Source organism: Mastigoproctus giganteus, chromosome 7 (assembly GCF_048544385.1).
Source record: "Mastigoproctus giganteus isolate SK-2022 chromosome 7, ASM4854438v1, whole genome shotgun sequence".
Classification (NCBI taxonomy): Eukaryota; Metazoa; Arthropoda; class Arachnida; order Uropygi; family Thelyphonidae; genus Mastigoproctus; species Mastigoproctus giganteus.
Window position 1 is genome coordinate 215,256,034 of NC_143581.1, and position 27,204 is coordinate 215,283,237.

Consider the following 27,204-nt stretch of genomic DNA (forward strand, 5'->3'; position numbering starts at 1 on the left):
TTGTCAATGTTAAATTTCAGTTATCACTTCTCTGCCCAACTTTCTAGATCCTGTTGCAATAGCATACTATCTCCCCGAAAAATTTCGGAGGGATAGTATGCTAATGTTTGTTAATGCCATTACTGTCATTAATAAACCTGCCGACCTTTGTATCATCTGCAAACTTGGACATTAAGCCTGATATATCTTCATCAATATCATTGACAAAAATATACAAAACAACAATGGGCCCAACACCGAACCCTTAGGGACTCCACTAATAATATTAGTCCACGAAGAGCAGTGTTTTTTTTTTTATTATTATTTCTTCCTTTCTTCTCCTAATGGGTTCCCCCCACCACGGTACTGGTTCCGGATGCGTGGGGTGGTTATATTCGGTTACCGTTACCATTATTGGTCGAGGAACTCTCTGATTTTCCTACAGGTGTACAGGATCGCGGCTTTCTCGAATTCTATGTAATTGTTCTCTGCGAGGCCTATTGCTGCTAGGTTCTCTGGCACCCATTCTGGTGGTTTAGTCAGTGATTGGGATGGTCATTACTTGTTCCATATGGCAGAATTTCCTTGGCTTCCAGCCTTAGGTCTGTGTACTTTCTTATCTTTTTCTCGTAGTTTTCTGGAGATGGCTGGTTTTGGGCACCGCTATGTCGATCAGGTAGGTAGCCATTTCCTTCTTGTCGATAAGGGTTATGTCTGGTTAGTTACGCGGGATCGTCTTGCCTGTTATTATGACGCGACCAAGTATAGTTTGCAGGTAGGGATATCTTTAGTACAACCTGGGGTTCGTACTTGTAATATGGTACACTTTCCTTGACTAACTGGTATTTTTGCACTAGCTTCTGGTGCGTTATCCTCGCGATCTGGTCATATGTATGAGCAGATTTAACCCATAAATGAGTTTAACAGCTTCCACTGTCCCCACAACTTTCATATATTATTATTATTATTGGCCACATGGTGCAAGGAAGCCTGAGGCTTATGCTGCACCGGCCAAAAAAAATTCCCGAGTTACCCTGAGAGAGACAGAGGTGGAAAGGAATCACCAAGAAAGAGAAAAATGATGATATACAGCTCAGACCCTGGGTGTGCTAAGCCCATACTAACCAGATGTGAGCCCATTTTCAATAATGTATTCAAAAAAAATACGAGCGACAGCGCTCAGTGAGGCGGTCTCCCATAAGTATTTGTTTAATCTGCCTATTTCATTTGTTTACTCTGCCTATTTTTTCTCTGTTCTCAAAAAGCACGCGTTGTACGTTATGTTGATATGAGTTATGAATTGAGGAAATCCAGTTTAGATTTAGTTTTTAATAGTTGCAAAGTAGTAAATCTTGACCCTTCCCTGGATAAATGTGGAAACGTTTGAACTTAATTGGTATTAATATATTGCGACAATTCAAGAATGGAACAGATATACATGTTTTATCTCATAAATATCTTGTAGAATACAAAATGCGACAGATGGTTTGCTTCTCAGAAAATCCTTTGTCAGTTAACAATCGTTCTGCTTTCGTTTTATGTTTATCTATGCACACAAAAGGCAGTCTCCTGTCAATCACGCAGTACTGTTTATGGAAGCATGAAAACTTGATTTTAAAAGTTTTACAGAGTTACCAGTTTACTGTTGCTGTAATAGCTGTTGTGAAATATTCCACACAGAAATTAAATACGCAGTTTTATTTGGCGTATGAAATGTTTCGTGGGACAGTTAAATGGAGTTTCAATCACTGTGTAAAAAGTTATATATATGAACACAAAATACTAATTAATTATTGTTAACTAACAGTAATGTAGTTCTCAGATTAGTGAAATTATTACTTCTCGATGTTGATTAGGTTGAATTTTCTTTTTCTTTAATATCTAATGCGCTTCTCCTAAAAGAAAAATTAAAATATAATAAATCTGTTGAATACGATAAGAGTTTTTTCAAAGAATGTGACTTTAAGAAAACTACCATAACAGTAATAAATTGATGTACTAAGAACATAATTTTGTGATTAAATTCTATAAATCAATACAGTTTTATTTTTCCCTTTCATTTTTGATGTTATTTTAATCTAGTTTCTATGTGAAATGCTTTTTTGCCTTTGTTAAATGTTCTTTAAATTCTATGGTCATTTTGTATTGTTTTTAAAAATCCAGGTGGTGATTTGCCCTCATTCGGAGACTGTTTTTCCATTTTGACACCCTACTCACCAACTCCACCGGAATCCACAGTGGATGATCTTCAAGAGTGGAAAGGTAAATAAATCTAACTTGAGTAAATATAGTTTACTAAGAACCTTTTAGTTCGAGTAAATACATTTAACTTGAACTAAAAGGGCCAAGTGAAAAGTTATATTGGTCAATAGAATGGAATGTGCAATTCATGTAATGGACCAATCCATGTTAATTTTTACAGATAAGGACTTGTCGCTTCTAAAAGCATTTGAAGATCCATACTGTCTTAACACTGACCCCGAAACTTTGTCGCCAACGCTAGAAGCATTGTCTATCATGGATACTGCCGAACCGAATAATGGTGAGCTCTTTTGATGACAGCATTCTTTTGTTTCCCTCATTGTAACAGACATTTCATTATACGGAATGTTTTCTATTTTCTCATTGATTCTTTTTCATTTTCAGATCTGTTAACATGTTTTGACAACAGTTTTTTCGCTTCTCCGCGATTGTTTCCGCAACTACAACAATTTCAGAAAAGTTCCATCGGTAAGATATTTATTTAATAGTATTATGCAACATTATATTAACCACAAAACTCACCATCAGAGGGATAATGATAGTACAAAATGGTGGTGTGTTTTCATTTAGAAAACGTTATCACTTTTAACAGTTGTCTCTTTAGATGAAAGGCAGTGCACTACACGTGAAAGATTATGGCTAAAATGGATGGTAGAAGTAGAATTGGGATAGAATATTAACTTCTATCAATGGAAGTGGAAAACATTATGGCTTTGGAATATTCTCTGAAGCTTTCAACTTAAATCGCTGTCATTCCTTAATGAGTTTCCCGTAAAAAAAAAAAGAAGTTAAAATGAATTTATTCAAACTACCCAATTCTACAACACCAGATGGAAATTTTTTTCCAACCATCAGCTACCCACTGGCAGAAAAGAAATTTCCACACATCTATCCTGCAACAATCCTTACTCAACTATTCACCGCATTCTCTACTTTTTACTACCTTGAGTGTGGTACGGCACAGTTAGTATGTTATTCTAGGATTACTGCTACCCTTATGATAAGATATTAAATCCTGAAAGTTAGAATTTTTAAAATTTTATAGGATATACTTGTTTATTCGACCGAGAAGCTTAATAAACTATGAATATACGCCACATTCTAAAAACTGGGATTCCTGCCTTTCTTGGGAGGTTGTGTAATAGGACATGCTCTAAATGCATCCAGATGCAGTGTGGAAATGTCCACGATTTGATTCCCATTGGCAGCTGATATGGAATTGTCCACACCGTGGTCGAATTGGTGTATCTCGGACTAGGATTGCATGTTTTTTTTTTCTTCCCGGAAAACTCAGGGTAACTTGGGAATTTTTTTTTTTTTTTTTTTTGGCTGGTGCAGCATAAGCCTCAGGTTTCATTGCACCATATAGCTAATAATAACAGGGAAACCGAGTGCGGACTACACGCAGCGTACAGACATGATATACTGATTCCTCGTGGTCTTAAGATATCAGCGAAATTTCTAAACAAATCTACACTGGTCAGCACTATCATGTAATTTTACAGAGGGCCGGCGCAAGTTTGAATGCATGCAAGATGATACTTTTCGTTTAGTGGTAGTGCTAAGAACCGTCCCTAACTGGCATCCTGACACATCAACGTTCTGACGATAGCGAGGGTGTTCGCCTTTAAAATTGACACTATTTTTACGTGATAAGATCTTTCTAGAAATGCAACAGTATGAATAACTTTATAGATGACAGTCGTCCTCCGTGACATTATAGTGGTTTCACCACTTTTCACTCGTTTGGAGAGCAGTTAAATCCTTACTATTTACGTACTTTTCATATAATATCAATAATTTGTATTCAGTGATGTTCTCTTCGTCTGTATTTAAAATATCAGCAACTGTTTTTTTTTTCTTATTCTTTATTTTTATTTATTTTATTTTTTTATATATATATAGAATCAGACCAGGAAGTCCCATTTTACAACGAACGAACGAGTTGGTCTATTCTGTAAGGCTCCATCAGGTACAATAATGGTAAGGATTTTTGCAGCATTTCACATGTAAAGTAATTTTAAACTTGTATCTATTGTTATACAGAGTAAGACAAAAGTAGTTTTACAACTTAAAAGAGGTTTGTGAATGGATTCACCACAGTCAACGTGTGCTGACAGTGGTAAAAATATATAAAGTCGGAGCGTTTGTTATTGATTACTGAAGCAGCCATCTCAGCACTGCTGTAATGTAAACAGAAATGGTTACATACACTGGTGCAGGAAGAGCACAAAGCATTTTTTTGGATGAAAGAAATCTACGACGCATGTTAAGCGGAAATTTCGAACAAGGTTTGGTGAAGTTCCATCTAACAGACATTCGATCTATGATTGGTATAGCTACGGATATTCTCTGTGCCACAGCAGACAGGCAGCCCTTTGGTAAGAAAAGAAATCGTTGAGGAAAGGAGGAGTTTCATCGGGCAAGCACAGATTTGAGGTACCACAAAAACCAGCGTTGAGAGTGTTGCTTAAGAAGTTGCATCTTAAACCATACAAGTTGCAGAGGTATATTCTATTACGCCCGACGACTAGATCAGATAGACATTTTGTATGGATATGTTTACTAAGTTGGTAGAAGTTGAAGAGATAAACGCTTTGTTTTTAGTGGCGAGTACACAGGCAGGGTAAACTCTCACAGCGCAAAAGTGTGGGGTCGTGAAAAACACATCGTTGAAACACGTCCGAGACAGTTCCAAAGTTAACGTGCCTTTGTACTGCAAGTTGCAGAATGGTTTCCGCCGGTTCTTCACAGAAAGAACAATCGCCGGTTCCATGTATGAAGTCCCGCAAATTACTCAGGATGATCCCGACAACAATGTGCTCTTCTAACAAGATGGTGCACCCCTCTCACTTGAGTCACTTCTAAGGCGGTTGAAGGATGTTTTTTGTGTCCATTTTCTATGTCGATAGGTAGGACGCAAAGGTCTAAGAGGACAAACATTTAAAGTTATCTCAAATCCAGGGAAGTGAAAATGCTTCCCTTTCGATGGTGATTTGCCTAGGAAATTTATGGCTATATTAATCATAATGACACCAAAAAAATTTTCAATCCTATTTTGGCAGGTCTGCACTGATTTGATGGTTGTTCATTTCTGATGAGATGGTAGCAGAATCGAAACAACTGTCAGATTGTGCCACTTCATTGCCAATAAATGGCAAAAAGCAATGTTTGGATACAAAATTTTTAACTCTAGGATCTTTGATTCTCCCCCTCCCCTATTTCTGGAGTTCTTTAACCTTTCCAGAGGTTTTTTTGATTCTCGGTGGTTATCCAGCATTTATTATTATTATTATTATTTATCAAAACCAGAATTGCATATGAATACTGAGTTTAGTATCATTAAAAAGAATTATTTTAAATATAGGATTAAGTATAATTATGTCAACGTAAATTGTTTCACCAGAAACCTTCTTGTATATTTTGTATTCTGCTCTAAAACTTTTAACATCAAAATAACCGTGCTTCCATTACAAAAGCCCGCTAAAGCTGGTCCTGCATAGAATGCATTTTATGTAATGTTGAAAAGCTTTCGAATTTGTGTTATATGTTTCGTTTTATTTATTTATTGAGTTTTAATCTTCCTACAGTTTCTTCCTACACTTCCTATCAAACGAAATTAGGTCAAACACCCGACCTCAAAAACAAAACTAAATTTAATATTTACAAAACTTTTAAGATAAAAGTTGCGCCAAAGTTTCCTATCTTCATTACATATACCATAAATAGCCAATCAGTTAAAAATCTTATTGGCTATTTATGGAACATGTGATAAAGATGACTAACGGTTAAAACGTATCAAAGATCTTGAAGAGCATTTATTTTTCTACTTATGTATTTTATCGGTAAGGGCGTGTCTTAATATTACTGTTATCAATGCGAACCATAGGGCATTCTAATGGGTAAATATGATATCTATTAAATAAACTGATATCCTATGATAAAGCACGAATGAAGAAGGATTAAAAGATTTATGGTCAGATTATGACAAGTATCGTGTAGAGCACAGCGCTTTATTATTATTGTTGTTGTTGTTGTTGTTGTTGTTATTATTATTTATTTATTTATTTCGGCTACAAAAGAGAAAACGTGTATGCACCTTAAAACTGAGCTGGATATCATCATTCTTCTCTTTCTTAATAATAATAATAATAATAATAATAATAATTCAGCTACAAAATATAATAAGATTTTTTGTAGCTGCATTTTAAATTAAAAAATATATTTTTTAGCCCTCTGGCAATACACAAACTTAATAATTGCAAGAGGGCTAAAAAATGTTAATGCAATGTAAATTTAAATTTGCAGCACATACAAATATAATATCGTGCAGAGTAGAATAATTGGATTTTAAAAAAATTAAAGGGAAGCCACGAGCAGAGTTGTCAATGAGACAGGTAAAATAAGGAAGTGCGCATGACATTGCGAATGTCATGTCTTGTTAACAATTAATTACTAATTAATTATTAATAAGATAATTACTTGTTTACTTTTCGCTATTATCACAGAAAAAATGCAGCTATTTTATTTATCGAATGTTCCTGAACAGTAAAGCATTGCGTTCATTAACTATCTTGTTTATTAAATAGTGCCATTTTATTTAAAGTTTAATGAAAATTTTATGTTACACACGCATTTTTCAATGATAATTTTTCTCAGTTTTATTATGTTATTCAAATGTGTTGCAAAATAGGAAATAACTATTTACACTGTTGGGACTTATCAAAGGAAATAATCATAATAAAATAACCTTTTAATCACCAGCTGTTTCCAATAGAGACTGATGACCCTGCTCAGATAGCAAATAAACTGAATGAGTATTTTGCATCTACATTCACACATGAGGAGTTATTAAGGTTTGAAAATGGCAGAAGGTTATCAAATTGTACCAGGGTGCTTAATGATTTTGTAATAACTGAGAGCAAAGCGGAGGAGAAATTGTTGAAGTTAAACAAAAGAAAGGCACATGGGGTACGTGGGATCTATCCAGTTATATTAAAGGGGGTGACAAAGGAAGTAAGCAAACTTTAGCCATAATGATGACAGCATCCTTGGACTCAGGGGAGGTCCCTATGGATTTGAGATGTGCAAATGTATCCCCAATTCACAAAGGGGGATCGAAGGGTGACACGAGTAATTACAGACCAGTTAGTTGAACTTCTGTTCCGGGTAAAATAATGGAGTCACTGGTTAAAGATGCATTGCAGGATCATCTAGACAAGACTGCAGTAATAATTCAGACACAGCATGGGTTTGTTAAGGGAAAGTCTTGTCTGACAAATTTGATAGGATATTATGATGTGGTTACAAAGGAACTGGATGAAAAAATAATTTTGATATCATATACTTGCATTTCAGGAAAGCTTTTGACACTAACAAATAATTAGGCGTATAACCAGTAAAATAAAATATCTTTTATTTTACTGTTTTTTTTTTTTTTTTTTCCTCAGTTGACAAAGAGGCACATTCAGCCTCGAAAGCTACAATTATCTATTTGTGATTAAAGATATTTTATTTTACTGGTCATACGCCTAATTATTTGTTATCCTATGGATTCCAGTACAACAGGCCCATTTATCCTTAGCTTTTGACACTGTTGCGTATGGAAGACTACTGTATTGGAGCAGAGATGGTATTAAGGGTAAGTTGCTACAATGGATAAAAGGATGGTTGAGTGGGAGAAGACAAAGGGTGGTAATCAATGGGTGCTGCTCTTCGTGGACTAATGTTATTAGTGGAGTCCCACAGGATTCAGTGTTGGGTCCACTGTGTTTTGTATCTGATATACATTCATGAATGATATTCATGAAGGTATATATTTGGTATCGAAGTTTGCAGATGGTACAAAGGTTGGCAGGTTGTTAATGACAGTAATGGCAGTGTGCTACTGCAACAGGATCTAGGAAATTTGGGCAGATGGGCTGAGAAGTGGAAACTGAAGTTTAACATTGATAAATGCAAAGTACTGCATATGGGTAGAAGTAATCAAAGAGAAACGAACCAACTGTGTGGAAAATGAAAAAGACCTGGGAGTAATTGTGCAGTCAGATATGAAGTTTTCTGAGCAATGCAGACAGGCTGCCAGGGCAGGTCATGGGGTTTTGTCAATGATATACAGGAATTTTGCTAGCAGCGAAAAGGAGGTGATTGTCCCTCTGTATAAGGCAATGGTCAGGCCACGCCTTTAGTACTGTGTACAGGTCTGGAGGCCTCATTTTAGGAAGGATGTAGATTTGTTTAAGGGTGTACAGAGAAGGGCAACAAGATTAGTGAGGGGAATGAAGGGATCCTATTACCAAGAGAAGCTTAAGTTCTGCAAATTGCAGCGGCTGGAGAATAGGCACAGGGTGGTTATAAAATAAGTTTTCCTTTTCAGGAGATCCTAGTGTCAAAACGGTTAGAGTTAGCGCTATGAAAATCGGTGGGTATGTCATTTAGGGTATGGGGAAGCAGTTTGTAGAAGAAAAAAAAATAGTTTAAATTTCCGCCACCAGGGGAAACGGCGCTGCACATATGTAAAAGTTCTCATTTACTTCAAGACACGCTGCTTACGCAAATGACATCCTATTAGATAAAAGCAGAAAGGCTAAAGCCACCATCAATACCATTATGGCTGTTACAAAAAAGAATGTGCTCTTTTAGTAAAAATGTTTTACCAAAATAATAGTAACGCTAATGCAGCACTATGTGAATATTGGAAACTTAAAGATTGCATCTTGGACATCATTGCGGCTTAAAAAAACTAATAAAGAAATTTGAAGGGACCGACCGGGGAGTAAGGTGTAATTTCAGGCAGGGGACGACCACGTATCGGAATGGAGATAGTAGATGAAGTGCGGTTACCATAGTCAGAATGGGAAACACTACCAGTAGTGCCAGAGGGCTGTCAAGAGACTTGAACCTTCCTTGGTCTACTGTACATAAAGTGCTTCGAATAATTTTACGCTGGTTCCCGTACAAGATTCACGTAGTGCAAGAACTAAAGTCTTGTGATCAGCAACAACAAATAGACTTCTGCTCTATGATTTGTGGCTCGTATGGAACTTGACGATACATGTGCTCGAATGATCTGGTGGTCTGATGAGGCACATTTCACTCTTCATGGGGCTGTAAATGTGCAAAACTGCCGAATATGGGGAACTTCTCGTCCATCTGCTGTGCATAAAAGACCACTACAAAGTCCATACATTACAGTATGTTGTGGATTCACAGCAGGGTTTATAATGAGATCATTTTTATTTGAAGAGTCTACACCTCATGGTCCCGTAACTAGTGCACAGTACTGCGCTCTTCTAAGAGATCATATTATTCCCGCCCTGCAAGAAAGGCAATGGGTAGTTTTCTTGCCAGATGGTGCCCCTCCACACGTTGGTCGACAAGTGAAGGAATTGTTCCGTTCAACATTCGGAAATGATCGCATCTAGAGACTTTCCACAGTTCTGGCCAGCCTGATCAGCAGATCCCAATCCCTGTGATTTCTGGCTATGGAAAGATACCTGAAAGACAGAGTTTACTGTAGCGGCATACAGACGCTTATCGATTTGAAAGCAAGCATTAAGCAACATGTAGCCAACGTCCTCAATGAGATGCTACGCGAAACTGTCAAACGCAATCCTCCGTTTTCAGAATGTCATCTCAAGTGAAGGAAAGCACATAGAACAATATCTGTAGATTTCTAAGTTCTGATATTAAAATTTAATTCCAAGTTAAGTATTCCATCTCATGTTTACAGTGCCAATTTCTCTCCTGGTGGCGTAAATTTTAACTAATTTTTTTTCTTCTACAGATCGCTTCCCCATATCCTAAATGACATATCCACCGATTTTCACAGCGCTATCTCTAATCGTTTTGACACTAGGGTCTCCTGAATAGGGAAACTTATTTTATAACCACCCGGTATATAAGAAAATTTAGATATGACGGTAAATAGAAATGTGGGAAGTGAGGAAACCAGATGCATTATGAACGCAACAGAGCATAAATTTATAAAAATAAAAAAGAAAGGAATTAAAATCGAAATGTACAGTATATATAATTAGATGAGAATTTTCATAGGGTAGAATGGGATTATTTGTTTACTCTTATTGACCATTCAGGGATCAATTGTTGTTTAATGATGTTATCTCCTTTCCCTTTATTTCCTAGACATCCTGATCATTGGTAGAAGTAGTGCATGTTACCAGTGGAATGACAGAAGTTCCAAAACGTAATACTGTTAATAAAGGTAATAATTTCAATGTACAGTACATCAATCGGTGGTTCTCTTAATGGAAATGACCTGCGTAGGAAACAACTCTTTTAAACTATGATTTTTAGTGTTTTCCACCAACCATGGAATAAAACGAAAGACGAAAAAACCCAAATTTTTTAAATATTTAATATTTATAATAAATTATTTACGAACAAAATATTACTGATAGTAATTTTAAAATAAAACAACTGTGATATACAGGATAATAATAAAATGCCGAATTTAAAATGCAATAAAATATACTAGGTTAAAAGCGCTAAAATACTAACTGAAGCTTTCAAAGGCTTCTGCCTTCTTTCGCAACAGTGTAATTTCTGTTCTGCGGTGCATCATTAAATACCAGCAGGTTCACGGTGCATCTCACGTGAACGTGTACTGTTCCCGTCAGAACCGGAAGTGGCTCGGGAGCGTTTCAGGCAAAAACGTTCATCCCCTCCAAGGATTACCGCCTCAAAGAGGGGATGAATGCGTGTGCCCCTATCTCTATTTATATTTTTCTCAGTAGAACTAATTCGCAAGCTCTCGAGCCACTTGCGGTCCCAAAATCTATGCGCCCGATCAGTGATGACCGCTTCATCTGGGGAGATTTGATGTTGCTTCTCCCAGAAATGTTCAGCTACGGCGGATTTGCCATAGTCTGCATTTCTTATCGCATTTGTGTGCTCCCCCAGACGATCTTTGAGACGCCGTTTTGTTTCTCCCACATAACACTCCCCACATTCCGGGCATTTAATACTGTATACGACCCCACTTATATTTTCATTTAAGACAGGATCCTTCACCTGTGACACGATTGTGTGCAGCTTCCTGCCTGGGAGCTGCACACAACGTGTCTGGTAATTCCTTAATACGCGAGCTAAACGCTCGGATAAACCCGGATAGTAGGGAATGTATGCGGTGGCTATTGGCGTGAAGGACTCACTTCTACTCTGCCCTCCACTAATGTATTTCTCTATGATCCTCCGGGGGTAGCCACACTTCAAAAGATCCGCCGTAACACGTAGCTAATTTAGCGATGGAGGAGTTCGAGTCCAGACTATTTAACACTACAGTTCTCCCTATGCGTCCGTGGAAAAGGTATGTTGATGATACGTTTTCAGTTATTCGGGAAGGGAGTGAGGATGATACGTTGAATTTTCTTAATAGCGTCTCCCCGTTCATACAATTCACCTCTGAGGTAGAGGAAGGAGGGGTTTTGCCGTTCCTGGATGTGCTGATTTGTAGAGAAGGCCAGCATTTGAAAACAAAAGTATTTAGAAAATCTATGTGCAGGGGCCAATATTCACTTTACAACTCAGCGCAGACTAATTATCACAGGAACAGTGTAGTAAAGAGCATTAGTGGATAGGGCAAAATCCCATTGTAGTACCTCAGAGGATAGAAACTTGGAGTATGAACGTGTTACGGCGGATCTTTTGAAGTGTGGCTACCCCCGGAGGATCATAGAGAAATACATTAGTGGAGGGCAGAGTAGAAGTGAGTCCTTCACGCCAATAGCCACCGCATACATTCCCTACTATCCGGGTTTATCCGAGCGTTTAGCTCGCGTATTAAGGAATTACCAGACACGTTGTGTGCAGCTCCCAGGCAGGAAGCTGCACACAATCGTGTCACAGGTGAAGGACCCTGTCTTAAATGAAAATATAAGTGGGGTCGTATACAGTATTAAATGCCCGGAATGTGGGGAGTGTTATGTGGGAGAAACAAAACGGCGTCTCAAAGATCGTCTGGGGGAGCACACAAATGCGATAAGAAATGCAGACTATGGCAAATCCGCCGTAGCTGAATATTTCTGGGAGAAGCAACATCAAATCTCCCCAGATGAAGCGGTCATCACTGATCGGGCGCATAGATTTTGGGACCGCAAGTGGCTCGAGAGCTTGCGAATTAGTTCTACTGAGAAAAATATAAATAGAGATAGGGGCACACGCATTCATCCCCTCTTTGAGGCGGTAATCCTTGGAGGGGATGAACGTTTTTGCCTGAAACGCTCCCGAGCCACTTCCGGTTCTGACGGGAACAGTACACGTTCACGTGAGATGCACCGTGAACCTGCTGGTATTTAATGATGCACCGCAGAACAGAAATTACACTGTTGAGAAAGAAGGCAGAAGCCTTTGAAAGCTTCAGTTAGTATTTTAGCGCTTTTAACCTAGTATATTTTATTGCATTTTAAATTCGGCATTTTATTATTATCCTGTATATCACAGTTGTTTTATTTTAAAATTACTATCAGTAATATTTTGTTCGTAAATAATTTATTGTAAATATTAAATATTTTAAAAATTTGGGTTTTTTTCGTCTTTCGTTTTATTCCATGGTTGGTGGAAAACACTAAAAATCATAGTATGAGTATAGCCAACCCCAGAGGCCTATTTGAAGAACTCTTTTGAAGTCATGATTAGGATTCTGTTACTATAGGATGAAATCTACTTTATAGTGTATATGAGTCATATTGACATTTATTAAAATTATTCGTTGTAATTAGTCATCGAAACCAATAATGATGCATTACAAATTAATGTATTTTGTTTTGTATAAAGAAATAAAATTTTGTTTTTTCTTCCTGTTTTCAAATAGCAAGATATCTTTATTACTTAATCGCTTTTCATTTTGTGAGATACTATTCAAATAAAAAAAAAGTATGGACATAAAAAGCTATGGTTTTAATTAGTATGGAATTAAAATGAAAATTATAATCATTCATGTGAAAAAGAAAATGCAACAACTATGATGTGAAATGTGTTTCGATTATCAAGCAATTGCAGAATGTATTGAATACATATTCTGTTTTTGCACCTATAGAATATTTTCTAAAGGGCTAGATTACCTTAATGACAGACAGAAAATGAAAATGTTTTAACAGTTCCATGGTCCCATTTTATAATTCAGTTATTACTGTATTAAAAATAAAGCATATCATGCCACTCCAAAATGTTTGGAGTGGCATGATATCTGGAGTCATAATTATTTTATAACATGAGCTAATTTGTTAGAGGCTGTGATTATTGCTACCCTGTAAAAAGATTAATAACCCATTGAGAAATTGACTTTTCTTTCGTTTTCTAACGAACTTATTATTAAAGTGAATTGAATATCAAATTTTATATTGTGGACGCCAGAATATGATGAAAACAGGATGAATCAATGTAACCCACAGATTAATAGTCAATTGTAACGAATGGGCCTGCTGTACTGGGGTCCATGGTTAAGAAAAAATATATACATACGATGATAACCCAGTTTAATATAATATAATAAAATATATAATAAGTAGCAGTAGCTTTCAAGACTAACGAGTCTCTTTTTCAACTGATTTAAATACAACGGATAAGTGCAATGAGCTGAGAGTGAGGCACGTTATTAATATTAAAATTAATATTAATTAATATTAAATAATAGTAGATATTAATAGTCAACTCGCATAGACGTCCATGGTAGTACCAAAACGATCTCAACACTGACACTGGTTACCTAGGTAAATAGACTGTTATTGATCTTTTGGCTAAGTCCTGTGGCTACAGGACTTAGCCAAAGTATGGTTGCAGAATTGCAAAATATGGTTGCTGCAGTATGGTTTGCAGTGACTACACGGTGAATGCATCGGCAGTGAGCTGCACGTATTTAGCCAACTTCGGTTTATTTACATTTCATACTTTAGCAAATTTCCATAACCTAACTGCACACAAATATTATATTAAGGTTAGGCTACCGAAATTTGTATAAGGAGAAATCCGCAATTCAGAATTTCACCGCGCAGATACCACAACGCGCCACAGATAAAGAAAGTTGTCAGTCCAGCGGTTTGGCAAGTGCCACTCGGAATATACAGGAAGATGGAGCGGACAACTGTCAGAGCTCGGCTGCCTCAAAGGCTCCGTCCCTCTCATGTCCCATCATCATATCCTCCTCAACCTGCTTTCATTTCAATCACTGTTGAGCAAATCATCAGCGAAAACTTAAGGAAAAAAAAACAGGACAGCAGAAGTATCCTACAGACTGCACGACCCCAGTTCCAATAGTATTATGCATTCGCCTTTGCCAGAAACAAGTGGCAACACCTCGAATGGGACCCACACTACTGGTAATAATGTCTGGCAGTGTACAGCACTTTGCTTTTCTAATCGCAAAGGTCGCGGTACTGACGTTCGTAGCACATCCAACCGAGATTTGAATAGGCTGGCCAAATATAATATTACAGCTGTTCCTACACGAGAGAAGATCTTTATCTCCAGATTAGGCCCTGCAACGCAGCCCAGTAACATTAAAGACATGTGTAAAACTGAGTTTGGATTAACAGTGGAAGTTAAACAATTAAAGACGAGGCATCCTGCTTACGCCTCATTTGTTGTTACGTGCCCGATGGGACAGTCCTCGTTGCTACTGAATTTTCAGGACTGGCCGACAGGGTCACTGGTCAAACCATACAGGGATAGATGGATGATAAGATAAAATAGGCCTTCTGAAACGTCACAGTAGCAACCAAATCCTCCCCGTTCTCTTAGCCAGGTGACTGGCAGCCTGCGGTGTTTTTCCAGAAGGTTCGAAGCATTTCCAACAAGCTTCCCGCGCTACAAACCTGCATGATGATGGCTGACTTTGACTACATTTGCCTTGTTGAAACGGACAACTAAACATTCTCTCTAATCCGCTTGGATTCAAATGTATTGGCACTGGAAGAACTGAAAAACGGGGTGAAGGAACCATGATCCTGTATAAAGATGAATATCAGTCTTCAAAGGAACACCTCTCCAAATCAGATAATTTTGAAGCCACTTGTGCTACCTTTTTCAATGGGAAAATAAAATTACAAATCTGCCTTATATACCTGCCTCCTGAACACACCAGAGATTCAAGAAATGAACTACTTGCATGGCTTACCATTAACCTCAATCAAGCTGTAGATACGATTCTTCTAGATGTTAACATGCCAATTCCAAAACATACCGACTCAAAAAGAAATCTTGACTCTATTCTTGCACAACTAAATCTGAAACAGCTGGTTACTCCAGCAACTAGAAGGACTCAGCGGTTAGATGTTGCCTATTACAATACACTCAGCATTAGATTAGCACATCACTTGTTTTGCTTTAAGTCAGACCACAGTCCCATAGCTGTAGAGACCACACTCAATGTTGCTGGAACCAATCAGAGGGATCGCGGAAATTTTAACGACATGCACAGAACGACCTGTTCTTTAAAATACATCAAGCCAAACATCATTCTCAAAGAACTTCGAGAATACAAATGGCAAGAACTAAGCACGAAGCCGGCAGAGGAAGCTCTCCAGCTACTGGCCTTAAAGCTCACAAAAATTGCCTATGAAGGAGCATCGAAGGTCATAAAGATAACCGGGAAATCCAAAAACTGGTTTAATCCACAGATAAAATATGTCTTTCGTAAAAAGCAAAGACTTTACAGGAAGTGGCTGAAAACAGGACATCCTAATGACCACATTCTGTACAAAAAAGAGAGTGCTCACTTTATAAAGCTGAAAAGACAAGCACATTACGCAGATGTACTATCAAAGATCAAACAAGAAAAAAGGATCGTTTGGGATAACAGAAAAAAGGGTCTCATGACTGCCGAGGTATTTACCGAATGGTCCAAGAAGGTATTTGGACAACCGCCCGCGCCCAACCAATTAGCAACAGAAGAAAACAGGAAGAGAATAACTGATCTCCTTCACCTAATCGTAGAAAAAGAAGAATCCGTTTCAAACTTACTAAGAAAGACACCTCTAACAACCATCACAATTACCAAAGAAAACCACATGAAAGCCATAAATGAACTTCCTAATAAAGCAACTGTTGGTCCTGATAACTTCCCTCTTTTCATGGCAAAAATCAGTAGCCCTTACATTATTGAGGTGTTGCATCACACTTTCAATCAAATCATTCAAAAAGGTACTCTCCCCTGTATACGAAACAGCTACATAGTCAGGCCCATTCCCAAAATTAAGAAACCAAAAAACGCCAAAGACTATAGACCCATAGCCATTAGTTGCACCATCTTGAAAATTTTTGAGAAGACCCTTCTCTCAGCCCTCACCCAACACTGCTTCGGGCATCGTCCTCTGCACCTACACTCCATCTTATCTGGAAGATCAACCATCAAAAATCTCCTTGAGACTCTTTTCCGATGCAGAAAGCTCTCAACAACAAGGAACAGCTCGATATTATCTTTCTAGACATATCCGCAGCTTTTGACAATATTTCGATAACGGCTCTGGAACAAATTTTATCTTTCTACTTCAAAATACAAGGCAATCTCCTGAAGATTTTATGTAGCATTCTTGAAGGAAAGACGTCTCATAATCCGTAATGACGATTTTATTGCCCATTACTCCATTTCGCAGGGAGTGCCACAGGGAGGTGTTTTTCCTCACAAGTTAAGCAAACGAATCAACAAGCCAATAATACAATAAATGAACTGGAGCATTACCTCGTTTGTATTGGACTATGTTTAAACTCAAGCAAATCCGCCCAGATGACAATTACAAAGAAAAGGAGCAGGAACAATATCTCTATGCTGGTAAGCGGATGCGAAGTTCCAATGGTTAAATCGCACGTAGACCTTGGCCTAAAATGGGAGGAGGGACTAACATTCATCAAAGCAAAAACATATGCAGCGCTCTGGGCTGCCAAACAGGAGTTAATTGGCATTAGAAACCCAGATCTTGTTAAAAAGTATATCTTGAAATGTATACTTCCCATCCCACTGTATGCGTCACAGATTTGGTCCTCTGCCCCACCGAGCAACCTGAAAGCGTTCCTTAGTATTGAATACTGGCTCTTGAGATGGCTGAACAGGATCTCGAACCACCCATTTACTATCTCTAGAGCCATCCTACTTTCCAATCTCAGCATTTCTCCCTAGAAACAGACAATCACCATAAGAAACACATTCACGTTAGCCCAATTGCTAACAGGAAGATTAGACGGCTTGTCTTCACAAGCGTTTGCAGACGACCTCATCCTGATGATAGAGGCAAACAGCAGAATCCAGCTGGAAAGAAAGGCAAATCATGCCTTTGAAATCCTGCAAGAGTGGACCAATATCCACTTCCTTAGGATTTCTGCAACCAAAACGGACTCCACTCTCCTCAAGGGTGCCCTAGATTACAGGAGACCCTCACAGATTAAGATTGCTGGTATCACACTACGACTGTCCAAGGAACTTAGATACCTGGGAGTAATACTGGACCCCACTCTCTCCTTCCAGGCACACTTGAAATACATCCGTAAGAAGATACGGGCTATACACGCTTGTTACCAGAGTAGCAAAAAGAGACTGGGGATTGAAAAAGAAGACCCTCAAGCTGTTTTACAAAGCCGCCTTCCTGCCGATAGCTACCTATGCTTCCGGAGCATGGTACCCCAAAGTCACCATGGCTGTAAATCGCAGAATCCTCGACTCTATCCATAGAGCCATGCTGCTTGCTATAACCCGGCCTGCAGAACAGTTAGCACCCACGCGCTGCAGGTGCTGGCGGGAAGCCTACCTTTAGACCTCGAAGTAGCTAAATGTGGAGTATTATACGAACTCTCCAAGGGAAGAGCCTGCACCTTCGTCGGCTTCGACGCAGGTCCTACCACACACCGTTTGACTGAGAAAAAGAGACTTACAAATCATCTCATGCAAACCTGGCAAACCAGATGGGAGAATTCCCCAAAGGGAGAAGTCACCAAACGATTCTTCCCCAACGTTGGCAAACTCTATCCAATGGCTCCAGCATGGTTCACGCCGGGACTCCACACGACCTTCATGCTAACAGGACATGGTGCCTTTAAGGCCAAACTTACAGCCCTGGGCATTACAGATGACCCTACTTGCTGCTGTGGAGAGCTGGCACCACCTTATGCATGAATGCCAGCTTTATGATGACCTCCGCTGCCAGCTCATCAGCCGGATCACCTTTTTGCCCAGAGATAGAGAACAACACCCCCTGGACGGGAGACAGGAATATATTGCCTTCTCAAAGTTCGCTGAAGCCTTGTACAGAAGAAGACGGGACCTAAATGCACACTAGCCACATAATGGCTAGAAGCCAAAATGTGCATAACACCAAAGATGACCTACCAAGCAACCATGAAGATAGACAAAAAATCTGAATGAAGGATGAATAGCAGCTGTTCTGGCGGCCTGAGCCAAGCACTAACCTGGCTCTCCTTTAATACTCCTTCCTGGCAGGAGGACGAGATGACCAGTCGCCTCGTTCCCCTGCTACCCCACTTTTCTTTCTGGTGAGGCATGGGCATGCCTCACTGACCACCTGGGGGAATCCCTTCTGTGTCCCCCATACTTCTGCCTTTCCCCCCAACCTTCTTCCTCCCCTCCCCAACTCTATCTATACACAACGCGAGCACCCTACACACTAAATTTAATATAGCCCAAAAATAATCTTCGCCCAGTCTCGGCCTAATTATCCTACGCACTGCCCTACTCCTGCCATATGAATGCATGCACACGTGCTGTATGCAAACATCCAAAGTAATTACGATTGCATGGATGCGTATATATTATATACCACTGTTGTGTATATGTGCATATATGTGTATGTGTACATAAGTTTTTTTTTTTTTTTTTTAGGTCCTAGCCGCCGAAATCTCTGGAAATTAAGCGGCAGGACCTGCCAGAGTAAATTTTAGTCTACTGGTGTTTCCTGGTCTGCCTCCACGGAGTGAAGGTGGGGCAACGCTGGGCTCCAGCGGCTAAATGACCAGATGAACAACGGTACACGACATTACACAGGTACAATACCCACACACTTTTAAACCTCTGGCATTCCCAGGAAACTGGTACACCCACAAAGAAAGCAACGCGGAGATGGGGGAAACCCCTGGTGCCGCATGACAACAATATACCTTACACCTTAGCCAGCGAGTTAAGTTATGATTCCACATCACATAGCAGAAATTCAAATTACAGGGAAAGGTATCTGGTCTGGACCACAGGAAGTTTTCATTTAGCCAGCGAGTTAATACTTCCATGGATAATTAAAGATGGCTACTTGAGGATATTCAAAGGTCAGCTGGCTAGTTTTCTATATGGTTTTGAAGTTTTTTCTGACTACAGATTTCCAAATACATCATGTGGACAGATGAGTGCACTAAACATGATCTTAAACCACCACAGGTTATAATGTCTGAAAAGTAATGCTCGTCACAGGGATGCAAGTGTTGAACTGGTTTGACAAGCATTCCAATGGGCTCCTTGATTCCATTACTGTCAAACCTGTCCAATATGAGCCCAAATGAACATATGTAGGATGCCACAGAATGGAAATTTCACTGCCTGGATCCAATATCATCAAATATCAGGCGACTGTGAAATGAAGGGTGGCGTTACGGTTTGCAGTGTTTTCTGTAATTGGGTATACAGTTCTCTCAGGCCACACTTAGAGTACTGTATACAGGTCTGGAGGCCTCATTTCAAGAAGGATGTAGAGCTGCTGGAACGAGTACAGAGAATGGCAACAAGATTAGTGAATGGAACAAAGGGGTGCTCTTACGAAGAAAGGCTTAAGTTTTGCAAATTACAGTGTCTGGAGACTAGGCACCAGCGAGGTGATCTGATAGAGGTGTATAAAGCCTTGAATGGTTTGAGCATGCTCAATGCTGATGGGATTCTTCCTCTAGCTCAGAATAATCACCTGAGAGGGCATAAATTCAAATTGAGGAAAGACAGATGTAGGAGAGACGTGAGGAAATTTGCCTTTAGTCAGCGGGTGGTTGGTTGGTGAAACAGCCTTCCATCCCTTGTAGTGGAGGTTGATAGCCTAAATAAGTTTAAGGCTCAGCTGGACAGGTATTTTGAACGAACAGAGGGGTGAAGTGGAAGTGGGTTTTTTTTTTTTTTTTTGGCTGATGCTGCATAAGCTTGCTTTCTTGTATCAAATGCCTCTACTAATGCTAATGCTCTCTGACCTCTCACAAGGGCCTATGCCGTGACATATCCAGGATGCGTTGCATGCCAAGCGTGATGCAACCAGGCCAAGAGCTAGTTTAGTTTTCCTAATGCAACGCTATTCTCAGTATATAAAGATATTAAATCACCCTATGTAAGGATCTCGGTTTTGGAATGTAAAAGATATCAGGAATGTCAACAAAAGCAGTTGCACTGACTAGGTTCACTTTTTAATAGTGATTTTCATGTTTTATTTTTTTGGCTTGCCCTGGATTTAATATGGCAATCTATCAGTATTTAGATGCGTGAGATGTCAACATTATCCATCTATGGATATACACTCAGTGATCACTGCATTACAACTGCCTACATAATACCATGTTGGGCTACCATTTGCACAGATAACAGCCACTGTTTACCTAAGCATTGACTCCACTAGGAATCTGATGTCCACAGTTATCTGCAGTCATGCTGCCTGCAAGGCTTTCTGTTGTCTGAACAGACGGTTGTATGTTCATATGCCTGACTTTCCATTCCAAAACATCCCACAGCTGTTTCATTTGATCAAGGTCAGGCAAATTAGGAGGCCAATCAAGATGAGCAATATCATGTGTTCCACAAACCACTTCTGTATTATTAGCATTAGCAAGGGCACGAGGCAAGAAAGCAGGCTTATACACCCCTGCTGTGCACAAAAATGGTTAGTCCCAAACGTTGCAAGTCACATGACCACAGTTGTGGATAAAAATGCAGCAGAACTTTTCTAGTATCAGTTAAGTGTACAAACCGTAGCAAGAATGGGGAAAAGGAATCTAACGGACTTCGAATGTGACAGGGTAGTAGACACTGGATAAAGCATCTCTGAAACAGTTTTGAACTTTTCACGCACCACAGTTTCAAGGGTGTATGGAGAATGGTGCAACGAACAGAAAACATCTTCTCAATGGCACTCCTGTGCCAAGAAAATCGCTTGTTGAAGAGAGAGGTCAGAGGAGAATGGGTAGAATTGTGCAAGTAAACAGACGGGCCACAATGTCACAGAATACAACCTTGGTGCACAGAACAAAATATTGCAACGGACCACTAGTTGCAAATGGGCTACAACAGCCGACGGTCACATTGCGTACCTTTGTTATCAATGAAGAACAAGAGAGCACGCCTCCTGTGTGCACAGCAACACTAGCACTGGACTATCGAGGATTGGAAAAGTTGCTTGGTCTGACGAGTCGAAGTTCCTGGTGCATCATGTCGATGGAAGGCTCACAATTTGGCGAAAACGTGAATCCATGGACCTGTCATGTCTGACAACTACTATGCAAGGTGGCGGGGGCAGTGTTATGGTGTGGGGAATGTTTTCTTGGCACACATTGGGTCCATTGATACTCAGATTCACGTCTGAATGCCACATCGTACCTAAACATCGTTGCTGACCAAGTGCATCTTTCATGCTGACAGTTTATCCTCAGCCAGATGGTTACTTCCAGCAAGATAATGCACCAGTGCACAAAGCCCGAATCACTGGAATCGTTACAGGAACATGACAATGACTTTTCTTTGCAGCAGCTGTCCGCTCAGTCAGCAGATCTCAATCCTATTGAACATATTTGGGATGAGCTGAAAAGGGCTGTTCGCTGCAGGCCCATACCTCCGTGTAATCTCAAGGAACTGCGTAACACACACGTCTGCATGGTATTCCATTCCTTCGCGTTTTTAGCATCTTGTTTAATCCATGCCTAGACGAATTCAGGCTGTTTTGAAGGCTAAAGGAGGCTCAACACACTACTAGGTAGGTGTACCTAATAAAGTGGCAGTAGTGTATATGCAGTAGCTTGCATTTGTTGTCATAAACTTCAACTGCCACTTCTCAACCATCCTTTTATTCGGAGCAGAGCTCGCCCTTACTGCCACACTGCTTCTAGCAGTCTTTCATGTGGAGCAGTATCAAGTTTTTTTGAAATCTAAATGTCAGATTTTTTTTGCATCCAGTTCCTTTGTTACTGCATCATAATAAACAATCAGATTGGTCAAACAAGATCACTTTAGAAATCTGTGCTGATTGCTATATAACTGCATTCCTGTCTAGATGGTCCTCCATTACTTTAATCAGTAACTCCTTTATTTAGACTAGAACAGAAGTCATGTGATTAAGAAGTTAATGGGTTTTTAATTACTCACTTCACCTTTTGATCCTTTTTGTGAATTGGAGAGATTTTCAGATCTTTATTTCATGGGGACTCTCTCTCTGAATGCAGTTGTCATAATTATGGCTAAAGGTTTGCTTCCAATACATTTGCTTTTTTAATTTTTATTTTTTTAATATAATCAGATAGATCCCATCAGCCCCACATACCATATTTACTTTTATTTTCAACCATTTCTGTTTCACTTTTTGCTGTTATCATATGTAGACATGAAATATTTAGTTTGTCAGCAACCTGAACAGGATCACTAATAGTTATGCCATTCATTTTTGTTTATAAACTAATACCACAGGCCAGACAACATTAAAAATCACTGTTAACTTAGTCAATTCTGGATATGGTTATCAAATTATTGAGACACTAATTGAGGGGGGCAGGGTGAGTATCACGTATAATCTCTATGGGCTTTAATGACATCAGTTAATCCAAGCACGGTACTAAGTACTATAGGTTCTAATACCTCTCGTGTTTGGGGTTACATAAAAAAAAAAAAAAAGTTAGCCGCCTCTGGAGACACTAAGTTTGATATGTAGCGTGGAAAGTTTCTGAACTAGAAAGACTGCAGCCAGTTCTTATCTTGAATTAATAAGTCATTCGAGTTCTCAATTGTTGTGAAAAAACATCTTAAGGGTGTTCAAGTTGGATTTGACTCTGAGATGGAAATGACAGTTTCACATTTTCCTCCTCAAATCAGTTTGATCACCTTGGCATTAACACAATTTGGATACCTTTTTGGTATGCAGAAAGTGGACTCTTGCTCTGCTCCACTCCACTAATAAGGCAGAAAACCATTAGTTTTCTCCTTGAAACATTCTTATTCTAGCTCTTAGCTATTGTTACAAACATCTCAAAGGTGCTCAATATAAAATATGATTAAATGTAGACACTAGGCTGGAAACAGCAATTTCATCAGAAATTACTATTTTACTGATCCTTTGTGATACAGTGTCATGTTAATACAGGTACAGCTACACTCCAAAGAATTTTCACAATGCAGAACTGTTCAGAATGTTAAAACAGACCACTGAAGTTGGTTTCATCACCGACAACCCACAGCTGTTTCAGGTATGCAGAAAGTGGAAACTTGCTCCACTCCACTGTGATAGGATTTGAATCTACACCTCTCCAAATTAGTGACAAGTGGTGAAACCAATATACAGGCAACCCCCCATATAACACTATACTTCTACGCTGTTTCGCTCTAACACGATTGATAAATTGTGGCAATCCTCACACAACACAGTATTTATATAACACGGTTTCGCTCTACCCTCACATAACATGGTATTTTTGAGCTTTTGTGTGGGGAAAACCCTGCTATTATGTTGGATGTAATTTTTCAACAGTTCCATTTTTTTGTGAATTCCTGCTGTCGACTCGCTAGTAATTATGCAAAAAAGAAAAAAATATATATTGGAAAATCCCCGTGTTTGTGCTTGCCTGAGACTATAAAAAATTGTGACTTCGAAATGTGCAGTTCACGCCTTTTAAGGTTTTTGTAAGGTTATTTTGGTTTTTATGTGATTGTTTATAAATTTTTCTGGGTATGTATTAAACTTTGCCCTTAAGAACAGTAGCAGAATAATTTCTCTGTTGTGGATTAAACTCCAGCCCTAAGTCGGTAGGTTTTCATGATGATACGACTACTGAAGAAGTTCAAGAATTACTGGTAGAAAAAGAGGCTGGCAAAGTGGATTTGGCGGAAATACCATCGGAGGTAAACCAAATAAATTCTCACATCTTGTATGGGCTTGGCACACCCAGTGTCCTGAGCTGGATATCATCATTCTTCTCTCTTCTGGTGATTCTTTCCTACTCCTCTCTCTCTCTCAGGGTACTCAAATTTTTTTTTGGCTGGTGCAGCATAAGCTTCAAGCTTCCTTGCATCATATGGCTAATAATAATTCAGAGGATGATAGTGCAGATTAAAATTATAAAGTTCCGAATTTTACAATAAAAAGCATATGGGAAGGCATAAACTTAGCCGAGTAATTAGAATATTATCTTTTGAATACAGATCCTTCGACTGAAAGGAGCACAAAGTTCAAAAGGGAACTTCAAAAATGTTTAGCTCCATACCATGAAATTTAGAAAGATCTATCAAGCAAAAGCAAACAAACCTAGATTACTGATTTTTTAAAGAGAGAAGATAGACAAAATCTAGATGCTGCAGAAGAAAGTTCAGGTCAAGATATTCTGTAACAGAGAAAACGTTCTGGTTTGCAGCAATGAAGAGGAAGAAAATTAAATGAACGTACATTATCTGACATCCATGTATCACAGTTTGTAAGGCATGCTGTTACAAAGTATTGAACAAAATGAGGAATATTTTTCGAACTTTCTTGATGTATCTAGAAGAACTATTTATTGATAGAGCAGGAATAGAGCCAAACCAAAACTAATTCGACAGGATTGTGTGTTGGTCACATTCTGCTGATTCTATTTTCAGTTTGCTTCAACCAGCAGTCTGCAAAGCAATGTTTAATATAGTCAATCAATTCAGTAGTTGATAGGTTGATACCAAGAGCAAAACAAATGCATATTTGAAAAACACATTTTGACCAAGAAAGGGGGCAATTCAGGTGGAAAAGTAGGAGCAATTAGATTAGATGAGGGCAAAAAAGGGCATTTGTACTACGGAAGACTGGAGTTCGGTAAATTGCACCATCTAGAAACGAGACATCTTTGATGACCTAATTGAAGTTTAAGGCATTCAAAAGATTGCAAAAACACTGACAGCACCTTTACCCTTTCTCAGATGACAAAAGGGGAATAAATTTAAATAAATAATAAAAAAAAAGGTTGTAGAACAGATGTGCAGAACTTCTTTCAATCAGTGTAATTTACATAGGATAAAATTCCACCTACTGTTGTGGAAGTGGATAAATTGAAAATTTGTTAATACTAATGTTAAAATTCTGTTTTAAAAAAAAGGAAGGTTCTTGTAAAATCATAAAATATTTGTGAAAATTGCCAGAAAATCATTTTGTTATTACCCTGTTGCAAAGGTTGTGTAACACTGAGAGAGTTCATAAAAAATGCTATTAGCATTAGTTGAGGCATATGATGCAAGAAAGCAAACTTATATGGCATCAGCCAAAAAAAAAAAAAAAAAAGTTTCCATTTCACCCATCCAGTTACTCCAAATGTTTGTCTAGTTCAGTTCAGTTTAGCCTTAAATTTATTTAAGCCATATCTCCACAACAGATGGAAATCTTTTCCAGCAATCAACTACCCACTGGCTAAAGGCAAACTTCCACACATCTATTCTACAAGTCTTTCCTCAATTTGAATCTATGCTCCTCGGGTTCTTAATCTTAGCAAGTGTAAGCATCCCATCAGCATTAAGCCTGCCTGCTCAAACTATTCAATGCCTTGTACACCTCAATCAAAACACCGTGCAGGTGCCCAGTCTCCAGATGCTGCAACCTACAGAATTTAAGACTCTCCCAGTAAGAGAACCCCTTTGTTCCTCTCGCCAATCTTGTTTCCCCTCTCTGTACTCATCCTAGCAACTCTACATTCCTCCTAAAATGAGGCCTCCAGATCTGTACGCAGTACTCAAGGTGTGGCCTGACCATTGCCTTATACAAAGGTATAATCACCTCCTTGTTGTCTCTGCTAGCAAAAATTCCTATACATCATTGACAAAACTCCACGACCTGCTCTGGCAACCCATCTGCACTGCTTAGAAAACTTCATATCCGACTGCGCAATTACCCTCAGGTCTTTTTCATTCTCCAACTCCTGATTGTAGTACCACACAGTTTATACGTTTCCCCTGGTTTACTGCTGCTCATATGAAGTACTTTGCATTTGTCAAAATTAAACTTCAGTTGCCACTTCTCAGCCCATCTACCTAACTTTTCTAGATCCTGTTGCAGTAGCATATTGTCTTTACTATCATTAACAACCTTGCCGACCTTTGTATCATCTGCAAACTTATTTATCATATTATTTATCAGGACATTAAGCCTGATATACCTTCATCGATATCATTAATAAATACAGAAAACAACAATGGGTTCAGCACCGAACCCTGAGGGACTCCACTAATAACATTAGTCCAGTGTCCATTTATTACCACTTTCTGCTGTCTCCCACTCAACCATCCCTTTATCCATTGCAGCAACTTGCCCCTAAAATGCCATACCGCTCCAATTTGTACAGCAGTCTTCCATGTGCAATGGTATCAAAAGCTTTCCTCAAATCCAAGTATATGATATCAAAATTATTTTTTTGCATCCAATTCCTCTGTGACTACATCGTAGTATCCAATCAAATTTGTCAGATAAGACTTCCCCTTAATAAATCCATGCAGTCTCTGAACTATAACTGTAGTCTTGTTTAGATGATCCTGCATAATTTCTTCAACCAGTGATTCCATTATTTTCCCTGGAAGAGAAGTTAAACTAACAGGTCTATAATTATTTGCATCACCCTTTGCACCCCCTTTGTGAATTGGGGTTACATTTGCACATCTCCAGTGCATGGGGACGTCCCCTGAATTTAAAGATGCTCTCATAATTATGGCTAAGGGTTTGCTTACTTCCCTCGCTGCCTCCTTCAATATAACTGTATAGATTCCATCTACCCCTGGTG

The 27,204-nt window shown here is 38.9% G+C and overlaps 1 protein-coding gene across 1 annotated transcript in view; it reads left to right on the top strand.

Moving 5' to 3' along the window:
• The window catches only part of LOC150083670 (uncharacterized), a 79,378-nt gene extending 68,878 nt beyond the window's left edge, over window positions 1-10,500 (top strand). The window contains exons 8-12 of the mRNA XM_090377431.1: window positions 2,143-2,241; window positions 2,402-2,521; window positions 2,626-2,709; window positions 4,147-4,224; window positions 10,387-10,500. Of these exons, the coding sequence (XP_090233557.1) occupies window positions 2,143-2,241; window positions 2,402-2,521; window positions 2,626-2,709; window positions 4,147-4,202 (359 nt within the window). The 3' untranslated portion in view covers window positions 4,203-4,224; window positions 10,387-10,500. The remainder of the gene's footprint in view (window positions 1-2,142; window positions 2,242-2,401; window positions 2,522-2,625; window positions 2,710-4,146; window positions 4,225-10,386) is intronic.
• The last annotated feature ends 16,704 nt before the right edge of the window (window positions 10,501-27,204 follow it).